The 21439-nt window shown below is 42.2% G+C and overlaps 2 protein-coding genes across 2 annotated transcripts in view; both read left to right on the top strand.

Moving 5' to 3' along the window:
• The first annotated feature begins 1043 nt into the window (after positions 1-1043).
• On the top strand, positions 1044-17378 carry cpa6 (carboxypeptidase A6). The gene is made up of 10 exons (XM_042710314.1): positions 1044-1168; positions 2626-2701; positions 9362-9538; positions 11318-11419; positions 11764-11868; positions 13051-13161; positions 13596-13686; positions 15463-15665; positions 16601-16685; positions 17161-17378. Exons 1-10 carry the CDS (start codon positions 1044-1046, stop codon positions 17349-17351), a joined length of 1266 nt encoding a protein of 421 aa, XP_042566248.1. The 3' UTR covers positions 17352-17378.
• Positions 17379-20880: 3502 nt separating this feature from the next.
• Positions 20881-21439, top strand: part of arfgef1 (ADP-ribosylation factor guanine nucleotide-exchange factor 1 (brefeldin A-inhibited)) — a 64414-nt gene continuing 63855 nt past the window's right edge. The window contains exon 1 of the mRNA XM_031584413.2: positions 20881-21234. Coding sequence (XP_031440273.1) covers positions 21111-21234 — 124 coding nt within the window. The 5' untranslated portion in view covers positions 20881-21110. The remainder of the gene's footprint in view (positions 21235-21439) is intronic.

Here is a 21439-nt window from a genome sequence, read left to right as displayed (position 1 = left end):
AGGCATGGGTGAGTTATAAACAGATGGGGGATCTACTGGGATTTATTAGGCACAGTCAACCATAAAACATGACTCTACTGTTGAGAAGGGGGGATGCAAATACGCTGTGATTTGGGTTAAAGGTCAGGGTAAGTTCATGGTTATGGTTAGAACAAAGGTTAGGGTTCTGAGAGGTAAAGGCGAGGGTCAGGTTATGGTTGGGGTTAGTTAGCAACCATAGCAACCAGTTGGGTTTGTTGGAATGGTACATTGGAACTTTATAGCTACTAACTAACCAAATGTAACTTAATGTTATAACTGACTATCCAAAATGAAATGTTTGTATAAACAGAAATGTAGATTTGTTTGAATCTGACTTCAAAGTTGTCTGGTTGCAGTTCAAGTCAACTTTGGAAGAAGTCAAACTGCATTCACTTTGATCTATTCCAAATACATACTGGTACTGTCAGACAAAGAAGATCAAGAGATGTTCAATCAAAAGAGCTTAACTTCGGTGAGATTTATGTGGCATAGTCACTGAAAAAAGGGGCAACTACATTACTTTGCATTTCAAGAGGAAGTACATTTCACTTCAGACAGCTTCTTTTTGTCTGATGCTAATGCATATTTGTATGTGTAGGCGGGCATGTAACTTGTGTAAATTGAATTCTGGTAATTCAACATCTACAACTGCGAACTTGGTAGTGGTGGCAGTTCAAACAAAACATAATTTAAGTCTGCAACAATAACCCTGTCATGACATAATTTTGTTTTAGATTTGTCCCGAGCTAAAAGCTAGGCTTAGACAAGGTCGAGCCTCTTTCTACACAATTATCTGTCATTTTCTTTTCAATGCGGGTTGAGTTGCATTAACTGGAGACAGTGGCAGGGCCTCTCTCTTTTTTTCTTTTCTTTTTTTCTTTTCTCCGTCTAAGATGATGGCTGTCAGTGACGTGGCCTCCAAATCCCCTACTTATAGCTGGCTCTGCTTTTCATCTGGCGGTTTACATTAAGAGCAGACCTCTCTGTCTGTCTGGCTGCAGACATACATCAGCAGGGCTAGCATGAGGGAACGCCGGGGTGCCACACCCAAGTCTTTATATCCGCAGTGCCCACCTTGCCACACTACACCACACCACAAGCTCATACGTCACCGCGGCAACAATGAAGGCAGAAGAGGTGTGGCAGGGTATGCCAGCTCCGGTGTTCACTCCGAGTCTGTAAAATATCAGGATGACACTGATGCCATCTGGGACACAAAAGCAGGTGGTGTCAATCTGGTATGTTTCACATGGGATATGTGTCAGCCCAAGGGATGTGTGTCACCCCCACACCAGACTTAAGGAGGGGGGGGGGGGTTGTAAAAAGAACATCTAACACTTTCGTGGTTTTGCTTGATGCAAATTCGTCATTACTTACAGGGGTGTGTTGAAATACAGTATACTGGAATGAGAGTAAATTCATACAATGACGTGTCTTTTGGAAAGCATATTTAGTCTGAGTTGTGTTGACTTAATTAACGCAGTTAATGAAGCAAAGATGCACTACCATTGTTCCTAGACATTGATAAGGATGACCCTCATCTAACCAGTAATCTCCAAATAATATAACATAAAATTGACCTGATAAATGATTGGTTCTTTTTTAAAGGAATATCAGCCATTTAATTTAACGTTGTGTCTGTGTGGGGGTGTTACTTCTAGTTATTTACAGTACATTTAGTCATTAAGCCAATACTTTATTGCCAAACTGACTTATAGTATGAGTAAGGCAGAGACCTAACCAGTATGAATCCTCTCTGACAAAACCATGTCCTTGGGGTTGCTAGCACCTACCTTTACCAGTTGCTGTACAGCAATAAGACTGGAATAGTACTTCACCAGCCCTCTGATCTCTGTATGTCCGTATGTATGTTACAGACCTTCACGTGAGAGTCCCTGTCCTGACTGAACAATCCCCAACACCGCATGAGTGCTGTGGCCTCCCTGTCAGGTGGAGTCTTATTTAGACAACAAATCTGCAGAAAGGCACTAGCCTGGGACTTTAATGGCCGCCGTTCGTAGCCTTCACCCCATTCATTGACCTGTTTATGTGACCGTGTCTTCTTAACGGTAGTGCAAACATGTTTTATACGTGTTTATCTAGTCTTTTATCTAACTTTTCGGCATGTCCACGGCAGTACTTGTAGACGCAGTGAAAGCCATAGCCTGGACGTCTCTGTGAAAATGGTTAAAGCTCTGGGTCGTTTGGAAAAGAAAGTTTGAAGAGAATAGCACAAGTATCCTCAGAGATGTGTCCTGTAGCCAGCAGGACATACGTCTGCACATTGTTTCACATTTTGAATAGACAGCCAGCAGGACATACAGCCAGCATAGCCAGCATGTTTCAAAAAGGTCCATTATTGTGGGGGAACCTATTTTAGCATCTGAACCGTTTACATGTTGCCTCTTCAGATCCTCTGACTTAGTTTTAGACTATTGGTCTTTGAGAGTCTTACTATGTGGACTTTTATAGCTTACAGCTTTCCTACCCTTCTCTTCTCTTCCTGGAACACAGTTGGATGCACCAATTTGTATATTATTTTTGATGTCTTAAGTTAGTACTAACGTTATGTTGTGAACTTACAGTGCTTATTTGCCTTTGCAGCAACCAGGTCTTCAGAATCACACCAGATGGCCACGAAGATGTTGAGCTTCTCCAGAAACTCTTTCAGAATATGACGGTAAGTCCAATCCAATCATTCATATCACAGACATTAAGAATTACTGCAGCTTTTTCATGTTCCCTCTACATCAATGCCTTTCAGAAATTACAATGTCAACAACAGGCCTCCAGTATGTAGTTGTCTCAGCTGTAGAAGGCATCCATCTGGTTCATGTTACATGTGATTAGTATGTGATGCTGTGCACTTTACAGCCAGGCTTTAACGGTCTTCTGTTTGAACAATTACATGGTTGCGTGTTTCAGCAATGTGCGTGTGTCTTTGAAGAAGATTAAAAAACACCTTCTTGGCTTCATATTTAATGTGTGCTTTGGGGGGGGCTTTTCATCACAAAAGGTTTATTTTTCTTTCATCTGCATATTTTAATATATTCAGGGGCCCATATGGGTTAACATGGTATTAAGGGCTTTTTTGTAGTATTGCTATGAATGAGATCTTGCTCAGGGCTGAATTCCAATTCACATCAAAACCAAAATATTTCATAAAGTATTATTGGTAGTAATAAAATATATTAAAATGTAGTGCAATAGTGTGGTGCATTTGATACATTTGTAGGGCTTATCAAGTATGCTGGTTCTGCATTAGATTATAAGACTGATAGCATTGAATAAAACATTTTTTTTATTTTAACAATGCTTGCACCAATCTTATTCAAGCTTTCTGATCTTATTTCCTATTAACATAATGAAAAATGCATAAGAACAATTCTGCTAACTTTAAATGAAACCTGTATTAAGGCGATGTGTATTAATCAAAAAGTTTGAAGACCTGCCTGAAAGCACTGCCAACACTGGAAAACATCCTAAAATATTTCCCAAATTCACCTGTTGCAGTTCGACAGCTCTCTGGGACCCTGACCATGGGAGATGGGTATGTTCACCATAAGACTAAAGCTGTGTCTTGTGGTCAGCATGTCCGTACTGTGCTGGACATCTTGGACACATGTTGATGATAAAATGCAGCCTTCATTCAGTTAGTCACACTGAAGGTTCTTAACCAAACTGCTCAGCACTTCACAGATAGCAATAAAACCGATGAATCTGTTATGACAGTGTGCTGAAGGCCCACATTACCAATACCCACATTCCCTCCCAGCGTGGATGATACGGAGAAGTAGAGTTTATGGAATGAACAGTCCTGGAAACCGCTCTGTTAGTGTGGGCATACTTGCAAATCTACTCAATGATATTGTCTTTCCGACCTGGCAATAATTACCCTGCCATGCTACCATGCTACTATGCTACTATTGCTTTGGATGAAAACGTCTACTAAATACCGCACCTTTACAATAATATGCCGCAGCCATTCGACTCAAGGAGCAGCTCTGCACCGGTGGTGTAAATGCATCAGCACATGGGCCAATGAGAAAAAAAGAGAAAGTCCCCACATTCCTGCCTATACGACTGTGTGAACACCGTGTTTCTTTTCCACACACTGCTCGAGGACATAATGGCCGGGCCATGGCTACTTTCAGGGTCAGGTTGGAAAGTGTGAGAAGTCAAAGCTGAAGGTCTTGTCTGTGGTCTTGCCCCCTGTTTGGACAGCTGCCGCTCCCTGTTTCCATGTGCACAGGCGCGGCTCCCTCGCAGCCCCCGTTCACACTCCTCGCCCGCAGGGTGACATGGACGCCTCCCGGAATGCCAGCTATGTTTTCCCAGACTGTTACATCACCGATCTCAAAAGGCTGCTGACATTTTATTGGGGTTCTCTTTTATGTCTGTCAAGTCCTCAACTCTCTGAAGTGATTATAGTGGAAAGAGCACGGAGGAGTCCTCATGTTTGCCGATGGAGGGGGGGGGGGGGGGGGGGGGTGTTGTCTTCTAAAAGCTGATCATTCTGTGACCTTGCAAATATCACAGTGTCACATGTGAGTTTTTAAGAATAGAAGAGTGGCAGTTGAAAAAGACAGAGATACAGTTAAGGTATAGGAGCCTGCACACATTGCAAGCCCGAGCACACAATAAGCATCACTCCTCGTGAGCTGAAATGGAAAAGGCAGGTGCGCCGCTGGACTGACCAGCCAACAGATGGTGACATCTGACATAGCCTGGCAGACTATCAACTGTCCACACCTTTTGACTTATCCTATCCAAACAGGCTTAAAATATTCATTCTGACTATTCCTAAAGTCTTAAATTCATGAGTATTCACAATGGGTTGAGCTTAAGTTTTCATTCTTCACATCTCAGATGTCTGTTTAAATGGGAAAGTGAGAAACACAATGTTAATCCTCCATGACGTGGCACAAAACACTCTAAAGACACAAAGGCAACCATCAACAACCAACAGCCAAATAGTGTATTTATATGGTTAGGTTATATAAATAAACATATAATATAGAAATAAACATAATGTTCTAACCCTCCAAACCTGCACAGTCCCTAAGAACAAAACACAGTGCACCCTAACACTCCCCTCTGCACTGAACAGTCGCTCTGAGAACCAAATGAGCTGAAACTGAACTGAGCTCAAATGAGCTCCTCCTAATCTTTATGTTGGTTGAGACTATGCCAACTCTATGAAGCACCCAGCTGGAGCTGAGTTCTCTGGGTCATATACAATCCATAGCTCCACATGCTCCCACCCTCTGCAAGCCATTAAAGCAGTTCATTAAGAAGCATGTGGGCCAGTCGACAGTACCGCTCCTACAGTCTAGAATGAGATCCAGCTGGAAGTGAACATGGGCTTATAGAGTGGATTCACACACGCACACACACACACACACACTCAAGTACATGTGTGCATATACACATGCGGATGCACCTAACGCCTTCACATATGCACACACACACACACACACACACACACACCCAAGTACATGTGTGCATACATTTTTACACATGCAGATGCACCTAACGCCTTCACATATGCACACACACACACACACACACACACACACACACACACACACACACACACACACACACACTGCAATCTTTGAAAACCAAAATGTCCATTCATCCAGATGTTTTCTCACCTTCTTCATGTCTTAACCTCACACCCAGCACCCTGCACACTGAAGCCTGTCTGCCTGCTCTGAAGAGGGACTGCAAATCTTCCAATACAAGTTCAAATGCAAAGTCTACATTATTGAAAATATGATAATATTTTGCATTCCTTTTACTGAAAAACTTTATTAAATCTCAAGCACAACACTGCTTAATGTACATATGGAAGGAACAGAGAGAGCTTTTACCCAGACAGACAGAGAAGGTAGAGAGAGAAAGAGGAGAGAGAGAGTGAGAGAGAGAGAGAGAGAGAGTGAGAGAGAGTGAGAGGAAAGAGAGAGAGAGAGAGAGAGAGGATGCCTTGGCAGTCAGATCCATCTCTGTCTCATGTGGAACACTGCCCCACTAGTATCAGGCCTGTGTGCTGTTTGCACAGTCTCGCACTCAGCACCATGTTGCCCACATTACTAACCACGACTCAGAAGCTTTAAACTGCACAGGGGCTTGAGTGTTTACACAGGCCTTCGGTGTGCTGGGGTGTGTTCGGGTTGTTATGGCTTTCCTCCGTTTGATCATCACACTCACAGCATGTAAGCGTGTGTTTGTGTGTGTGTGTGTGTGTGTTTGTGTGTGTATTTGTGTGTGTGTGTGTGTGTGTGTGTCCAGTGATAGAGCAAAGTCTCACTAACACCATGGTCTTGGGTTTGATGCCCAGAAACCACAACCACTGATAAAAATGTATACCGTGTCTGTTCTCATAAAGTATCAGCTAGTCGGTGTATTATTTCCACATTTCTGTTGGTCTCATGCTGAGAAAATGGGTTAATTTTAAATACTTTACTTCTTCTTCAATGCTTCTTAAGAGCTTAATACGCTTTATCAAGAAATATAATATCCCCATTAAAATATAATATCCCCATGAAAATATAATATAATTTCTGCAAAAGCACTATGTGGTGCAAAATGAATTAAAATTGAAAAATTGAGGGGAAAATAATTCTGCACTATATCTACTCAACACTGTGAGTCAAGTGTCAGTAACGATCTCTGAATCCCAACTGATTCGCTTTTAGTGAAAGACAACAAGCGAAGACCGTCATTAGAAGGTAATGGAGTTGAGCAGCCACAAACAACCAAATCAGCAATGGCTTTCCATGTTTAACAGGTCTTTTCTCGGTTGCATCTCTATTCCAGATGGTTTCAGTTAGAGCTTGCAGTAGGACAGCATAAAATCCAGTGTCATCAATAACTTCTGAAAATAGCCACACCTGAAAAAAACACCACAATCCAGCCCTTTACTCTCATGCCTAATTGCCTCGTTAATACGACCAAAACCAACAAAAGCGCAATCTCTTGGCAGGCTGTGAAAGAGCAGACTTGAGCTGGAAGCCAGAGGTTAAAGTCTGGGGCTTGTGTGATGTGGGAGCCCTGAAGGCCTTTGGTGTCTGTGCTGTGTATCTGGTCTGGGTTTCTCTGGGTCATTAGCATTAGCGCTAAGGCTGCCTGCCTCCACAGCCCTGCGGTCCAAACAGCCAGAATTCCCACAGAGCTAGAGACTGACGGCTGCTCTGAGCTGTCTGGAAATATTGATCTTTTCACCAGGTGTAGAATCAGTCCGATTCCCATCCTATCCCATCCCAATGAAGCCTGAGGCCAATGTGGAATAAGGTTCAAAGTCAAAAGCTCCTCTTTTTTTGTGCGTTGCATCCCAAGATGTCTTTGAAACATGAATTAGAGGGTTTAATTTCAAAAGGTCTTGACAGACAGACCGCTTAACCATTTGAAAGAGATGTGCTGAGATGGGTTCATGGCCCTGAAGAGAGCAAAATGAACCTTTTTTTGTTCAAAGAGAAACATTTGAACTGACTTTTTAATAAATGTGCTCGTGAATCAACGTTTCTTGAGAAGAGGTAGCTGTTACCTGATATAATATGTCCACTGGTTAAATAAAGAACAGATTTAGGTAACAACGCTTACGTTTTGATTTAACATATCATGAAAATGTCACGGGCACAGAGGGGAGACCTATAAATGCCCTTTCAGACAGTGTGTGTGTGTGTGTGTGTGTGTGTGTGTGTGTGTGTGTGTGTGTGTGTGTGTGTGTGTGTGTGTGTGTGTGTGTGTGTGTTGCGCTTGCAGGTAGACCTGTGGCAACCCAACAGTGCCTCTCTGATCCAGGAGGGCAATCCAGTGGACGTCCATGTGGGTCGGAATCTCACTCAAGGTCTGCACCTGCATCTCCAGCAGAAGCACATCCAGCATAAGTAATGAGTCCTCCAGTTTCCCATCACCCACCTCTCCTGCAGGCTGATGGCCTTGCTCTCTCTCATTACCCTTTGTTGTTGTTGTTGTTGTTGTTGTTGTTGTTGTCATTCTTGGTGATATTGTTGCAGTGGTGGTTCTTATTCCTCCTTTTCTTCCTCACCTCCTTTTCTCCTCCTTTCTTGACATTATCTTCTCCTTTCTTTCTTTTTTTCTGGGATTGTAGCCCATATGCGCCTCACAGATACCATATGATTTGCAATGGTATCAATGCAATAAACCAGTCTCTCCCCCTCCCCTCCCCCTCTCCAACTCCAACCCTTCCCTCTCACTGCTTCCCCCTGAAACACCTTTCATCTCCCTCTCTGTCAGTCAACAGGATCAGCTGAAACGATGTAGTTTATCACACACACACACACACACACACTCACACTCACACTCACACTCACACACACACTCACACTCATACTCCCTATCCCCTCCACTTTCTCCTGAAACAATGTAGTTTATCACACACACACACACACACACACACACACACACACACACAGACACACACACACACACACACACTCACACTCACACACAAACACTCCCACCACCGACCCTATCCCCTCCACTCTCTCCTGAAACGATGTACTTTATTTCACTCTCACACACACACACATACACAGAGAGAGTGAGAGAGAGAAAGTGAGAATCATACACACACAGTCACACATACACACACAGAGAGAGACTCTTTTGTGTTTGAGATTGTAATGTTTAGCCCCTTGGGATATTTTCCCTGTCTCCCTCCCTCTCCCCGTCTCTCCTTTGATTTCTCTCCTAGTATAGGTATCTAAACAAACCTGACACGCTGATGGGTTTCAGCCTAGCCAGTAACTAAAGGCTTTGAAATACGAGCCGTGTGAATGCATACAAGAGGAAGAACAATTTGTGAATGTTGTGTCTTACTTATCCTTGGTGGTCTGCGGTGTAGGTGACTTGCTCTGATTTTGGAAGATGTTTTTGTGAGAATAGCCCTTGGAATTCAACTTAATGAGAACCCTCTTTTTTGCCCTCTTGCATTGTTTTGTAACCTTTAATGTATTTAAAACATTCCTCACAGATGACACACCACATCAAATCCATTTGAGTCAGAAATTTGCCAAGGTGGTCATTGAACATCTGACAATCAATACATTACTAAGAGAAGTGATTTTGATTATCTCTGACAGATACCATAACTCAGCATCTCTTTATAGCTGCCCAACAATAAAACATGACAAAAGCGTTGTCAAGTAAATAGTGATCACTTCAGTGTTCTGTTTTGGAAGTTGGAATGACCTCTTGAAGAGACCGGAGTGGTGGAAAGAAAAGAGATTATCTCCATGTGCTTTCACAAATGCATCATCCCCACATTAAAGGACAGCACTGGCTGTCTTTTAATGTGCTGTGATACTCTGTGATAAACTGCCTGCTGTCGACACAGAACATCTGCTTTCAACACGACCCCAATGTGATTCGCAGGGTGCTCATCGCCAACCTTCAAAAGGAAATGGAAAAGCAGACGGGATATCGGTCCTCCAGAAGGCGCCGCTCGGTGCTGCAGTACGATTACGAGGTCTATCACTCCCTGGAAGAGGTTGGTTCTCCTGTCCCCTAACACACCTCTCAGACGTCCACTCTCATTGTTTAAGATGTCCACTCCCAGACGTCCACTCTCATTGTCTCTGAAGATCAGAGAGTGGCAACCTTCAATTTCAGTCGGAAGCCGCACCTGAAATCATCCATGTTGAGCGCAGATGTATAGTGCTCTAGACCATGCATTCATTGTGATTATTTGACACAGTTCAGGGCCCCTGTTTATAATAATGGTCTGTAAGTACTACATACTTAATATTTAGTTAGATAAGTGCACTGTATTTGTTGTATTACTATATAACAAGATGCCCCTATGTTACTATTAGGCTTATGGTTAACATACATAACATGCATACACATGAGATAATAATATGCATTTGCCTGAGAATAAGATTAAGTATTAATGACCTATTTAAAGATATCATAATAAGGACGCTTAATATGAAGTGGGACCCAGTTTTTTTCTTCTGGGGACCCAGTAGACATGGCCCAGATATGGCCTAGGTCTGTGGTGGATCTGCACTGGGACAAGGTCAGGTCTGTCCTGGGGGATATCCGCCACCTGTTATGGTTCCTTTCCTCCTCCGATCCTGTCTTTGAGGTGCCCGTGACCAAGTGCACTCTGATGGGGCATCAGACGCAGCCGGCGGCTCTGTGCTGACGGTCACAGTCACACAGGATTGTGGCGTGCCCAATCATTTCCGAGTGACAGGGCAGCTTCAAAAGCCCCCCATTCCCTCCCCCTCTATCTCATTCCCAGGCTCTGAGCGTCACGGCCTAAACGTGCCTTCAGACTGTGTCTGTTCTACCAGCTAGCCGCTCGCTCGCAGTCCCCCAGAGAAGATCTTTAGCATTCAGCCTCTCTAAATCATGAACATACTAAGGCAGGCCACAAATGCATTTCCATTCTCAACCAAACAACAGGTTTAAGGTCTATTTTGAGTCTATTTTGAACGTCAGTGGAACTCCGCTAACACATCATTAGCCGGGACAGGTTCTCTTTTGTACTGAAGCTGGGGTGCCAGTTTCTAATGCGTGCAAGCTGAGATCCTCTGCCTTGCTGCCCGGTTTAGTCATTTTCAGTCAAGATGGATGTCTTGATGAATGGCCAATGGCTCGGATTGGGCTATAAAGTAGGTGTCTACCATCCGACACCTCATATAACACACCTTGCATCTTACATTCTCGTGGCCCAGATTTCACAGCAAGCATATAGTATAGCTTTTGAAAGTATCAGAAATGCAATTGTTTAAACTCATTTCAGATGTTTTAAAATGAGAGAAACAGTTTGAAATCTTGATGGTTATAACACACATTCAGTGCTCCAAGGACACACATGTAGTTAGTAGCCTGCCTCATTGAAACCACGGTATTAAACAAGACCAGGCATCTGTATGATGATCTGTGTAATTTAGTAGCTGTGAAAACACAGCAAAGGGATGAAATAGTACTTCTTTTTCAACTGTGTTTTGCCAGCACACTGTGAAATATGTGCAGAGACTTAAAACTGAATTCATGACAGCTGAAATGAATGGGCCGCGGCTACAGTGTGCGAAATGACTTAATATCTCCTCGCTCAGATCTCAGCTCTGCGTTGTGGCTGTGTTTGACAGCGTCCCTCTGATCTGACCCTCCAATTCAAATTCAGGCCAGGATTTTATAACTGCTCGTTATTTTTTTAAATAATGAATTGGAATTGGCCAGATTCAGCTGATACACACTTACTCAGATGTTAACATTTGTTTGTTTGTTTGTTTTTCTCCCTCCCTTCCTCCCTCAGATCCAGAGCTGGATGTTTGAGATGAACAGGACCCACTCACATCTGCTGGACATGTTCTCAGTGGGTAGATCCTATGAGGGTCGGCCACTCTATGTGCTTCAGGTAGGAGGTGAGGGTAGATGCATGCTGGGATTTGTAGTTCAGTTAGTAGACTGTTCAGTGTATCTGTGTCCTGACAGACCAGAGGTTTGAGATTGAAGTTGAATCCCCCCCCCCAAAAAAATACTACTCCCTACATCACATATAAAAAGAATAACATGCAACTTCACAACATGAAGACCCCCCAAGACACTATCAACCATTAACATTTTAAGAAGTTCTAATCCACTCTTGAACGTGGACTTGCAGATGTCTGCTGATAAGTAACCTTATAGCTGGACTTTTAACATGACCTCTGAACATGACCTCTGACCCCTGGCACTGACCTGTGTGCTGTGTCTCCTCAGCTGGGGAAGAGAGGGCGGCCCTACAGGAAGGCGGTGTGGATTGACTGTGGGGTGCACGCTCGGGAGTGGATTGGGCCAGCGTTCTGCCAGTGGTTTGTTAAAGAGGTACGTGTGTGTGTGTGTGTGTTTGTGAAGATGCATGTGTGTGTTTGTGTATTTGTCAATGTGCGTATGCATGTGTGTGTGTGTGTGTGTGCACCTGCGTTTGTGCATGTGTGTGTGTGTGTGCGTTTGCTTGCGAGGGCAGTCACTATGGCTTCCACCCTGGGGCAAGCCACCCAGGGAACCTGAAGCGGAAGACAACACAGAACAAATACCACACGGGACTCCATCAGGCCCAATCCACTGTAACTACCCTGAAATGTCAAAGCGCTCACACCACACACCCATAACATCTCAAGCTTGTCTGGGTAGGTCAGTGAGCTAGCCTGCTGATGCAGGAAAAGAATGTTAATAGGAGTGTACTGAATGTTAGTAGTGTGCTGTACAGTAGCACAGTACCAGCAGTTCTAGTGGAAGAAAGAGGAAAGTAATACGTGTCTTGTAGTGTTCAGTACCTCTAATGCACCACTGTGTGGCAGAGCACAGACACTTTTCAGCAGAGAGATAGATTAACCTTGACTTGATCCTGATTACAAGTCTAGCCTTACCCCTGGCAGCCAAATCTCTCCCTACCAATCCTGTTCGCATAACCCAGAGCTTAATTAATCTTCTGCAGATATGAAAGCAGTGTGTGCGTGTGTGTGTGTGTGTGTGTGTGTTTGTCGCTTTCTCTGAAGTAAGAGCACACACACGCACAGGTGCGGGGAGCTTCTAATACTCTGGAGCAACTGGTAACAAGCTGCAGAGCGTGCACTCGTGGGGCTTCAGAGGCCTCTTGTTTGTGTTGGATGCACTGGAGCCTCTCACAGAAGGGCATACACTAGCACGGATCCATTTGTGCTGTGTCATCCTAAACCATTTAATGCCTTAACGAACTGCCTTAACAAAACAACAACCTTTGAAAGATCATTGTGCTGAGTCATTTGATATGGTTGCATTAGTAGATTTTATGCATCCTTTCACTGTCGAGATAGCTTAACCAACAGCTATCAAGCTATCCTTAATCATTGTACTAAATTGTAGTACTCATGCACACCAATAATGCAAATGTATCTATTAGAAGTCATCATTTTATATTTTATTTAAAATTCATCATTTTGTTGCATCGTTGCTTTCCGCTTTTCTCAGTGAATCTTTCTTAGTGTCCTCTGTTCGGTCCTGACTCTGTTTACTATTTTTAACCAGGCGCTGAACTCGTATCAGCATGACTCAACCATGAGACGTCTGATGAATCAGCTCGCCTTCTACATCATGCCTGTGCTCAACGTAGATGGCTATCACTACAGCTGGACCACCGTGAGTGACCTCAGCTCCTTTGTGCTCCCTTCAGTTTACTAACAACAGGGCAGTCCTTGCTGTACATAAAGATCTTTAATGATCCTCTTATGACATGCGGTGCAAGATGATTATATAACATAACGGTGAAATAGTCTTTTGAAATAGTCTTTTTGCCTTGTACCTAGGCTCACATAAAATCCCGTATAGATAGCAAGCAGGTTATTATCTCTAAGGCATCGTTAAACTTTATTTGATATAACAGTAAGTAATTCAAGGATGCAGGTCATGATTATGATTGACAGATGCCAGTACAGTGAATGGTGATCGATCTGTTGATGAACTGCAACCTATTGAGAATGTGCTATGGGTGATGCTTTTATGTTCATGCATGACACATAAGTCATTGTGTGTAATCATTTGTAAGTAATTCTCTGATTTTGATTCATTTCCAGGATCGATTCTGGAGGAAAACGCGCTCCAAAAATCACAAGTATCACTGCCGTGGTGTGGATGCCAACAGGAACTGGAAAGTAAAGTGGTGTGGTAGGCTCAGTAGCTTCAGATCGTGACATTTTTCTCACAGTGTTTCTCACTAATCGCTCCAGTCTGCCACATAACAAATGGTGTGTTTATGTGGGAGCACCCATATAAAGTCTCATCTCACCATCTCATGTTTGACTCATCGTACTCCTGCCCATTGTTTTTGCGTGAAACGAGCATTACAGAGGAGTAAAGAAAAAAATGCAGAAATAGAATAAAATATTCAGAGCCTTCCATGAACCCGGGGCTGCCTCCGTCTCCATTTTGCCCTTTAAAAGCAGATTCGCTTTGCGAGGTGTCTCTGACTCACGTCATCCCTTTTCCCTTACCGCCGCTTTCAGATGCATCTCCCGATGCTCTGTGTGTGTATGTGTGTGTATGTGTGTGTATGTATGGCGCATACTGTAATTAGCGTAAACTGCAGATTAAACATTTGCGTGAGGATGACTCCTTCCTTTTGATGTGATATTCGGTTAGAGGAGGGGGGGGGGGGGGTGATGGTGCAGGGAGATGGGGAGGTTAGGATGGGGGTGTGGTGGGGGGTTACAAGGTCTTTGCTCTGCCGTCTGCTAAGTCATCATGCCAAAAGGAAGCCGACTTTGCTTGTGGTAATTGGAATCCAAAACGAGAAGAGCAAATTAATATTTATGGGGAATATGGAAAGGAGGCGTATGACATTGGTTATATCCTTGGATTTTTTTCATTTCTAGTGTTTGGTGGCTCTGAATCATACACCTTATTTTCATATTTTTACTATTTCCATTTTTGTTATGGTTGTTCCCAGGGATATCATGGGAATTTTCAGGAAATTCATACATTTTCCTTGTCACTTACCAGAAGAATTGTTCAAATGTGCCTTCTGGGGGACCATGTAAAATATCCACATTAAAGAAAACAAATAGCTCTCACTGTGGCCATTGATTAAGGAATATGAGTCAGGGAATGTCTATTATTCGTTTCTGCTAGCAGACTGTCTAGTCCACACTGTTCAATTCAGCTTTTTCCTGTGACATTATTTAGCTTGTGCTAAAGTTAGATTTTCGTTTCAGTGAGACACCACAACACCTTTACATTTTCGGTTATAGCCATTTAATTTAGCATTCTATATTTAACTACTAATTTTAATTCCTCTTAATTAGTGTGGGATATTGTTTATCTCAGTTGGAGTTAATTTCCCTCTGGATGGCAAGTGTGAATATTCATTAACTGCTTCTAATTTCATCGCTTTTGTGGACAGAGCACATTGCACATGTCAGGCTTATGTGGATAGTGCTATTTACTACAGCATTGCATCAGAATGACACTGTTTGGTTCTCAGTATGGACTGCACGTACATACAGCAATCTGTGCAAGATTGGGCGGTTGACAGACTCACCATCCATGTTGGTTTACATTTAGATATTAGATGCAAATGACTGTATTACTATAGTATTCATGAGGTTATATGCGTGGCTATGGGAGAACATATAAACAAGTGAATGAAGGAATCTTATGCCCTCTGTACTTAATCTGTTTATTCTCTGTAATCTACAACCTGGATTAATGCACCCTGTATAATCTAGAGCATGAACTCTTGTACTCTCTATAATCTAAAACCTGGACACATATACTAACTGTGATTAAGAACCTGGACACACATACTCACTGTGATCAAAAACCTAGACACACATACTCTCTGTGATCTATATCCTGGACATACATACTTTCTGTGTTCTGGAACCTTATCCCATGTGTTCTCTATAATCTAGAACCTGGTCTCATGTGTTTGTCTCCCCCCAGAGGAAGGAGCCTCCTCCCATCCCTGTGATGAAACGTACTGCGGGCCTAGCCCTGAGTCGGAACCGGAGGTGAAGGCCGTGGCCAAGTTCCTGCGCAAACGTCGAAAGCAGGTCAAGGCCTACATCTCCATCCACGCCTACGCCCAGATGCTGCTCTACCCCTACTCCTACAAATACGCCACGATCCCCAACTTCAACTGTGTGGTGCGTCCGCCTGCATCTCATGTTTCTGTAAATGCATTTGCTGTCACAATTAGGTTTTTGCTTTCAGTACACAGATCAATACTTCTGCTTTCTTTGTCCTCCCATGACCCAAGTATTACTACAGTATACATTTTCTTTCTGCGCTGTTGATAGTGGAGGGAAAGGTAGCTACAAGTCAAGAGGCCTCACATTTTCACAGGGCACAAGGGATTGTCTTAATGAATTAAAGGTGCAGTCTGTTATTGTAAAATATACTTTTTGTCATATTCATCGAACCGCTCTTCGTGGTCCTCTAACTGCGTTTGGTGTGTGGACTCAAAACATCTCTGTTCGTATCAAAGACCTGGTTCATGCTGGGCACAAAAAGCCATTGTCTCAAAGGGTCCTTAGCAGTATTTTTAATAGCTTCCAGATCTTCCTAGCTACTCTACTTATTGGCGCAGTACACGTCCACAGATGAGGAAAGAATAATCTTTTTCAGTACTTTTTCATCGTCTCCTTCATCTAAAGACTACAGACATTCTGGGCTATCAATAGCACTGGATCAATTAGCCCTGCCTTAATCGATGACCCCGCTGAGAGATCATCGCTGGGATGAATATGGAATTGAGAGTCATGTCTGAGTGTTCCATGTCTTTGGCTAGGGTTCTGTTCCCAGAATACATGGGCAATTAATTACTCGGATTTGGAACATCAAGACCATTTCAAATGTCAGTCCTCTTGGGAAGGAAGAGTTTCCATCAGAACTTGTTTTGCTGTTTTTCAGTTACTCATTTTCCTGAAGTGGCATTCAATTAATCCGACTCAAACATTCATAACCAGACAAAATAAACACAGACATTTCAGATGTTTCTCTGAACAGAACTTTTTATAAACTAATTAAATGATAAGTGGTATTTCATGCCTGTTATTTCCCTCTGTTTGTCTTTAATTAGGAATCTGCAGCTCATAATGCAGTAACGGCGCTGTATTCGGCTTACGGAGTACGATACAGATACGGTCCTGCCTCCACTACTTTGTGTAAGTCTCTCACATCTGGGTAAAGGTTGATGTGCTTCGCACTTCTCTTTTCCAGGTTTTTGACCTTCCTCGGAAAGAGTGTTGAGTCACTGGCAGATTTTGATTGGTCTCAGCCATAGAATAGAGCCAGATCACTAAAAAGGAAATCGCTAGTTTAAAAATGTATATAATGTTCTCCACTGGGCTACAGTTTATGCTCATTCACAATGTTAACCATAGAATAGTGTTGGACCATCAAGAACGAGGATAGTAATTTATTTAATTTATAATTTCATAATTTTTTTTTTCTACTGGACTAAAACCAATGAATAGTCATTATGTTATGCAAACAGAATCAGTGTTCTCAACAGCTGTTTTTAAGACAGCTCACATATAGATGGGTATTGAAGTCTATCAAGACAGAAATGCAAAATTACAAAACCCTACAAAATGACATCCACGAGGTTACCCTGACAGGAGTCGTTTCTCCACACAGATGTAAGTTCTGGGAGCTCCATGGACTGGGCCTACAAGAACGGGATCCCATACGCCTTCGCATTCGAGCTGCGTGACACAGGCTACTTCGGCTTCCTCCTGCCCGAGGCACAGATCAACCCCACCTGCACCGAGACTATGAGGGCTGTGAAGGCCATCGCCTCGGGCCTTTTGAAGAAGTGCACTGGATGAGGACCAGGGGTATGGTGGGGGTCAAAACATTTACACATGGTATACTTTTTGAACTGTGTTGTACTGTTTACGTTCCGTGTATAATAATTTAACCCCCCCCCCAATTGCCATTGCATAATTCACACCCTGATCAAGAGAAAGACCTCTATACTGTTTGACTCTCTTCAGCACCCCCTGGGCCCCTCTCACCCTCCTGAAGACAGTTTAACTATGAATGGCCAATCTTAGGGATTGGGTAACGGAGCCTGGGGCTTAATTGGCGTTCACCAGTTGATAGGAAATCAATGCTGTGTCAGTAAAAAAGACGCCTAACAAGATGCAAGATCGGCAGCCCAGCCACACTCTGCTCATTATAATGGCCACAAGTGAGAGGGTGGTAACCAAGGGGGCTGTCTGGAGTAATTACTCACAGGTCATCTTGAACCACAACATTCAAGTCATGCCAATCCATCAAACACAACTGCAGTCAAGGAAAATGTCAGGAAGTGTTTTTGTTTTTTTTTGGTGTCAGGAACAGAGCTGTTATTAGAAGTTCTACCTTGCCTTTGGGGGATTTGTTTTCACAGATATGCAAATGTAGATTTAGAGAACACTTTTTGTACTTACAAATGGTATCTATGTGTCAAAAAAGGCTCTTCATAAACCTTCAACTATTTGAACAATACACAACCTTTTTTTTAATAATGTATAATATGCCAAAGCAAAAACAGTGATGGTTTCAGCACATTGAGATTATTCTGGGCTACAGCACTTTTATTCTCTTTGGATTGTCTTGATTTTTGTTTATGCTGCAAACAACAGTAAGCTAAGTGTGTATTGTGTAAATAATGTATACTTACTTATATTTATGTAAAACATTTTCAGGGACAGCTGAATGTTTCTCACATGATATAGAAATTACATGAATATTGTACAAGATTAAATTACATGCTCACTGTGTTTCTCATGTTAACTTTGATGACTACGATATCATACTAGCAAACTAGTATTAGTGAACCTGAATAGTGACTTAAAACTAACACAGTATGTGTTTGTGAGTAGTACATCTGTGACATAAAAAGTTTGAGTTTGACGGATGCAATTGCTGGAACTGCATGAAAAGAAGCCTGGATGTACTGACTGACTTGGTTAAAAAATAAGTCTCAATTGTGTAAGAGTGCAATTTGGGCAGTCATTGTAAATACTACATAAACACTTTGTTTGTCAGAGGATGTTTTGTAATCGAGAGGAACCTGTTTTGTCTGTGAAACAGCAGTGTTTACATCACTTGAGAAAGCGACACTCAGTGAGCACTCACTTGGAACAAAAAGGTCAAAGTGTCTTCTCAAAACAATTTTGTAATAAATGTATTTTATTCTTTTATACATGTGGTGTTATGGAATTTCATTAACATTCCCGTGTCTACAACCTTACAGTGTCTTTAACATTCATTTTTAAACTGGAGGTTGGTTGTCATCACAATTCTTTTGGAACAACTGAGCTCTTGTGTTGTGGAGTAGGGGAGAATGCGGGAATGAATATGCGATGAAGCACGTTCCCGTACACACTCACGCTTCTTTTAATATTGAAATCCTATTTTTTTCAGAGTTCTTTGGGAAGGCCATTGTTGCATACAGCTCAACACCAAATCAGTCTTAGGCCAGCTCTTGTTTTAGTCAGTCTTATACATATTTTTCTCCCTTTGCAACAAAAGATTGGCCCTGGTCCTTTGAATTCTAGATCTGGTTTTAATAACTTCTCCTTCCCCAGGCCTCTGTCTCAGTTTTCTGTATCTTCATACAGCTCAACACCAAATCAGTCTTCGACCAGCTCTTGTTTCTGTCAGTTTAATATATATTTTTCTCCCTTTGCAACAAATGTGAATCCCTGTATTTCCGTCAGGCAACTCCCTTACCGACATGTTACCTGACTAATGATGCAAACCATATTGTCACCTCCACGACAACAGCAAATGGACGTTTTGCATGATTGCTATATTATTCATGAAATCCCCAATTGAACATGTATGTTGTATTTCAGACAACTGATTGTATTTCAGTTCAACTATCGATAGTAGTTAGAGCTCCAGATAACTTATGGGTCATGGGTTTGAGTTCCCTTGGGGAACACTGCAAGTCACTTTTAATAAACAAGTGAATAAATATGAAAATGATCCCGAGGACACAAACATGTTGAGCTACATGTCACAATATCATCAGGCCACTGGCTTTACAAGGTTTTGTATTCAAAGTGCATTTCAAAAAGAGCATTCCATATAATTGCTAAATTATTAAAAAGTGATCTACTCTGTGTTTGTTTTCTTGTTCATGTAAACTAGAACATTCTAAATGTAAACGCCAACAGGAAAAAAATATTGCCGTTTTGTATCATTTCAAAAAATGTGTATTTGCCTCTTTCTGCATGAACTAACTCCACTTGATTAAAAATGGCAAAGCGTAGCATTGCAGCAGTCAGGTCTGGTTGTCTGGTACTGAATTACTGATTTTATTTTGATTTTACTGAATTACTGATTTTATTTTGATTTTACTTTGATTTTTGGCATCATTCAGTAAACCTCCTTTACGCACTAGCAATATGATTTACAAGACAGTCCTATTAATACCTTAACCCTCGTCTTTTAAAGGAGTTAAGAAAGTCCACCTCTTAACGTAAGAATCTAGGTGACCTTTCCCGCAACAGTAGGGGGCCTGTTTCTGCCCTGCTTAAAGGAGTGGAAATGTCAAAACCCTAGGAGACCGGGATCCTCTTATCTTCAAAAAATCCACTTTGAGACACATGAAGTAAGGTATGCATTCAATCCTGAAAACATGCATTGCGTGCAGTAATGCTTTTATTTTGTCTATGAGTCCACACTTTGCAGAACAGTGGAATTTACCTAAACACTGTCTGATGGTGATGGCTCACTAAATACTGCAAACTCAGTAAACTATGCCAGGGCGATTACATAATTTCAGTGAACTACCCAGAGTGTCTGAGGGAGAGGCCGTATTATTAGAAAATGCTTAACAGCTCTCCCTAAATCACAACAAAACATGAAGGTTAAGCCTCTGTGCTCTGATCAGAGCCCATGCAAGGTCTGTGTGTGGTGAAAGGAGACACGATCTACACACAATGCCAGAGGTGTTCAATTTACAACTAAAGGGTTGTCAAAATGTTTACAGCATCAGGCTTTATTGTGAATATCCCACATACATATGCTTAACAATGCCAACATTCACGGTGGTTATTTCATTTAATCTATTATATAATAATACTTCAATGTTGTTTTTTGTAGATACAGACAAGAAAAAAAAATATCTTCAAGTTGTTCCAATTGAGTGCCTTAATTATAGGGTAGTCACTAATATCGTCAAAAGCTCAGGAGCAATCCCAATATTGTTATGCACTTTATTTTATAACCACTAGCAAACATTTTCATGTTTAGAAAAATAAACAGCAGCCCATCAATGTTTCTGCTTTCCATCCTCTCTTTCACGCTCACTCTCTCTCTCTCTCTCCCTCCCTCCCTCCCTCCTTCCTTCAACCTCTGCTTGACTCACCCTGCCTCACTGCGGCCGTTTTTAACGTGCGTGACGTCGTTTCCTTCCAACATGGCGCAGGCAGGTCGCTGATGGAAAACTAAGGGATTTACCCCACCTTCTGGGTTTATTTATGTTTGTCTACCAAGGCCAGAATCGGTGTAGTTTTTAAAGGAATACATACATTTGAAGAGTATTTCGCCTTTGGGACAGGTCCTCCTCGCCCCAGTTGCAGCGCGTCATGTATGAAGGCAAAAAAACGAAAAACATGTTTTTAACCCGAGCTTTGGAAAAGATCTTAGCCGACAAGGAGGTTAAAAAGGCTCACCATTCTCAACTGCGCAAAGCTTGTGAGGTGGCATTAGGTGAGTTTAATTTCATAAATCATCGTAATTTGGGTTAGTCCTAGATTTGCACACGTCATGCGTATATCGCTAATCTTACCGGTAAGGTGTTGGGTTCCTACATTGTTGCAAAAATTCACTGCTAGCTATAATTTAGCCTGCAAGATTTACAAGCCTTTGCGGAAGTTATTATTTAATTCGCAAAACTAACACGACCAGACTGAAT

Source organism: Clupea harengus, chromosome 17 (assembly GCF_900700415.2).
Source record: "Clupea harengus chromosome 17, Ch_v2.0.2, whole genome shotgun sequence".
Lineage (NCBI taxonomy): Eukaryota > Metazoa > Chordata > Actinopteri > Clupeiformes > Clupeidae > Clupea > Clupea harengus.
This window is presented reverse-complemented; position numbering and strand designations above follow the sequence as displayed.

Coding starts and splice junctions, on each gene's coding strand:
- cpa6 (XM_042710314.1), top strand. CDS start 1,044: ATGAGGGAACGCCGGGGTGCCACACCCAAGTCTTTATATCCGCAGTGC. Junction 2,702..9,361: donor AACTCTTTCAGAATATGACG/GTAAGTCCAATC, acceptor TGATACTCTGTG/ATAAACTGCCTGCTGTCGAC. Junction 9,539..11,317: donor TCTATCACTCCCTGGAAGAG/GTTGGTTCTCCT, acceptor TTCCTCCCTCAG/ATCCAGAGCTGGATGTTTGA.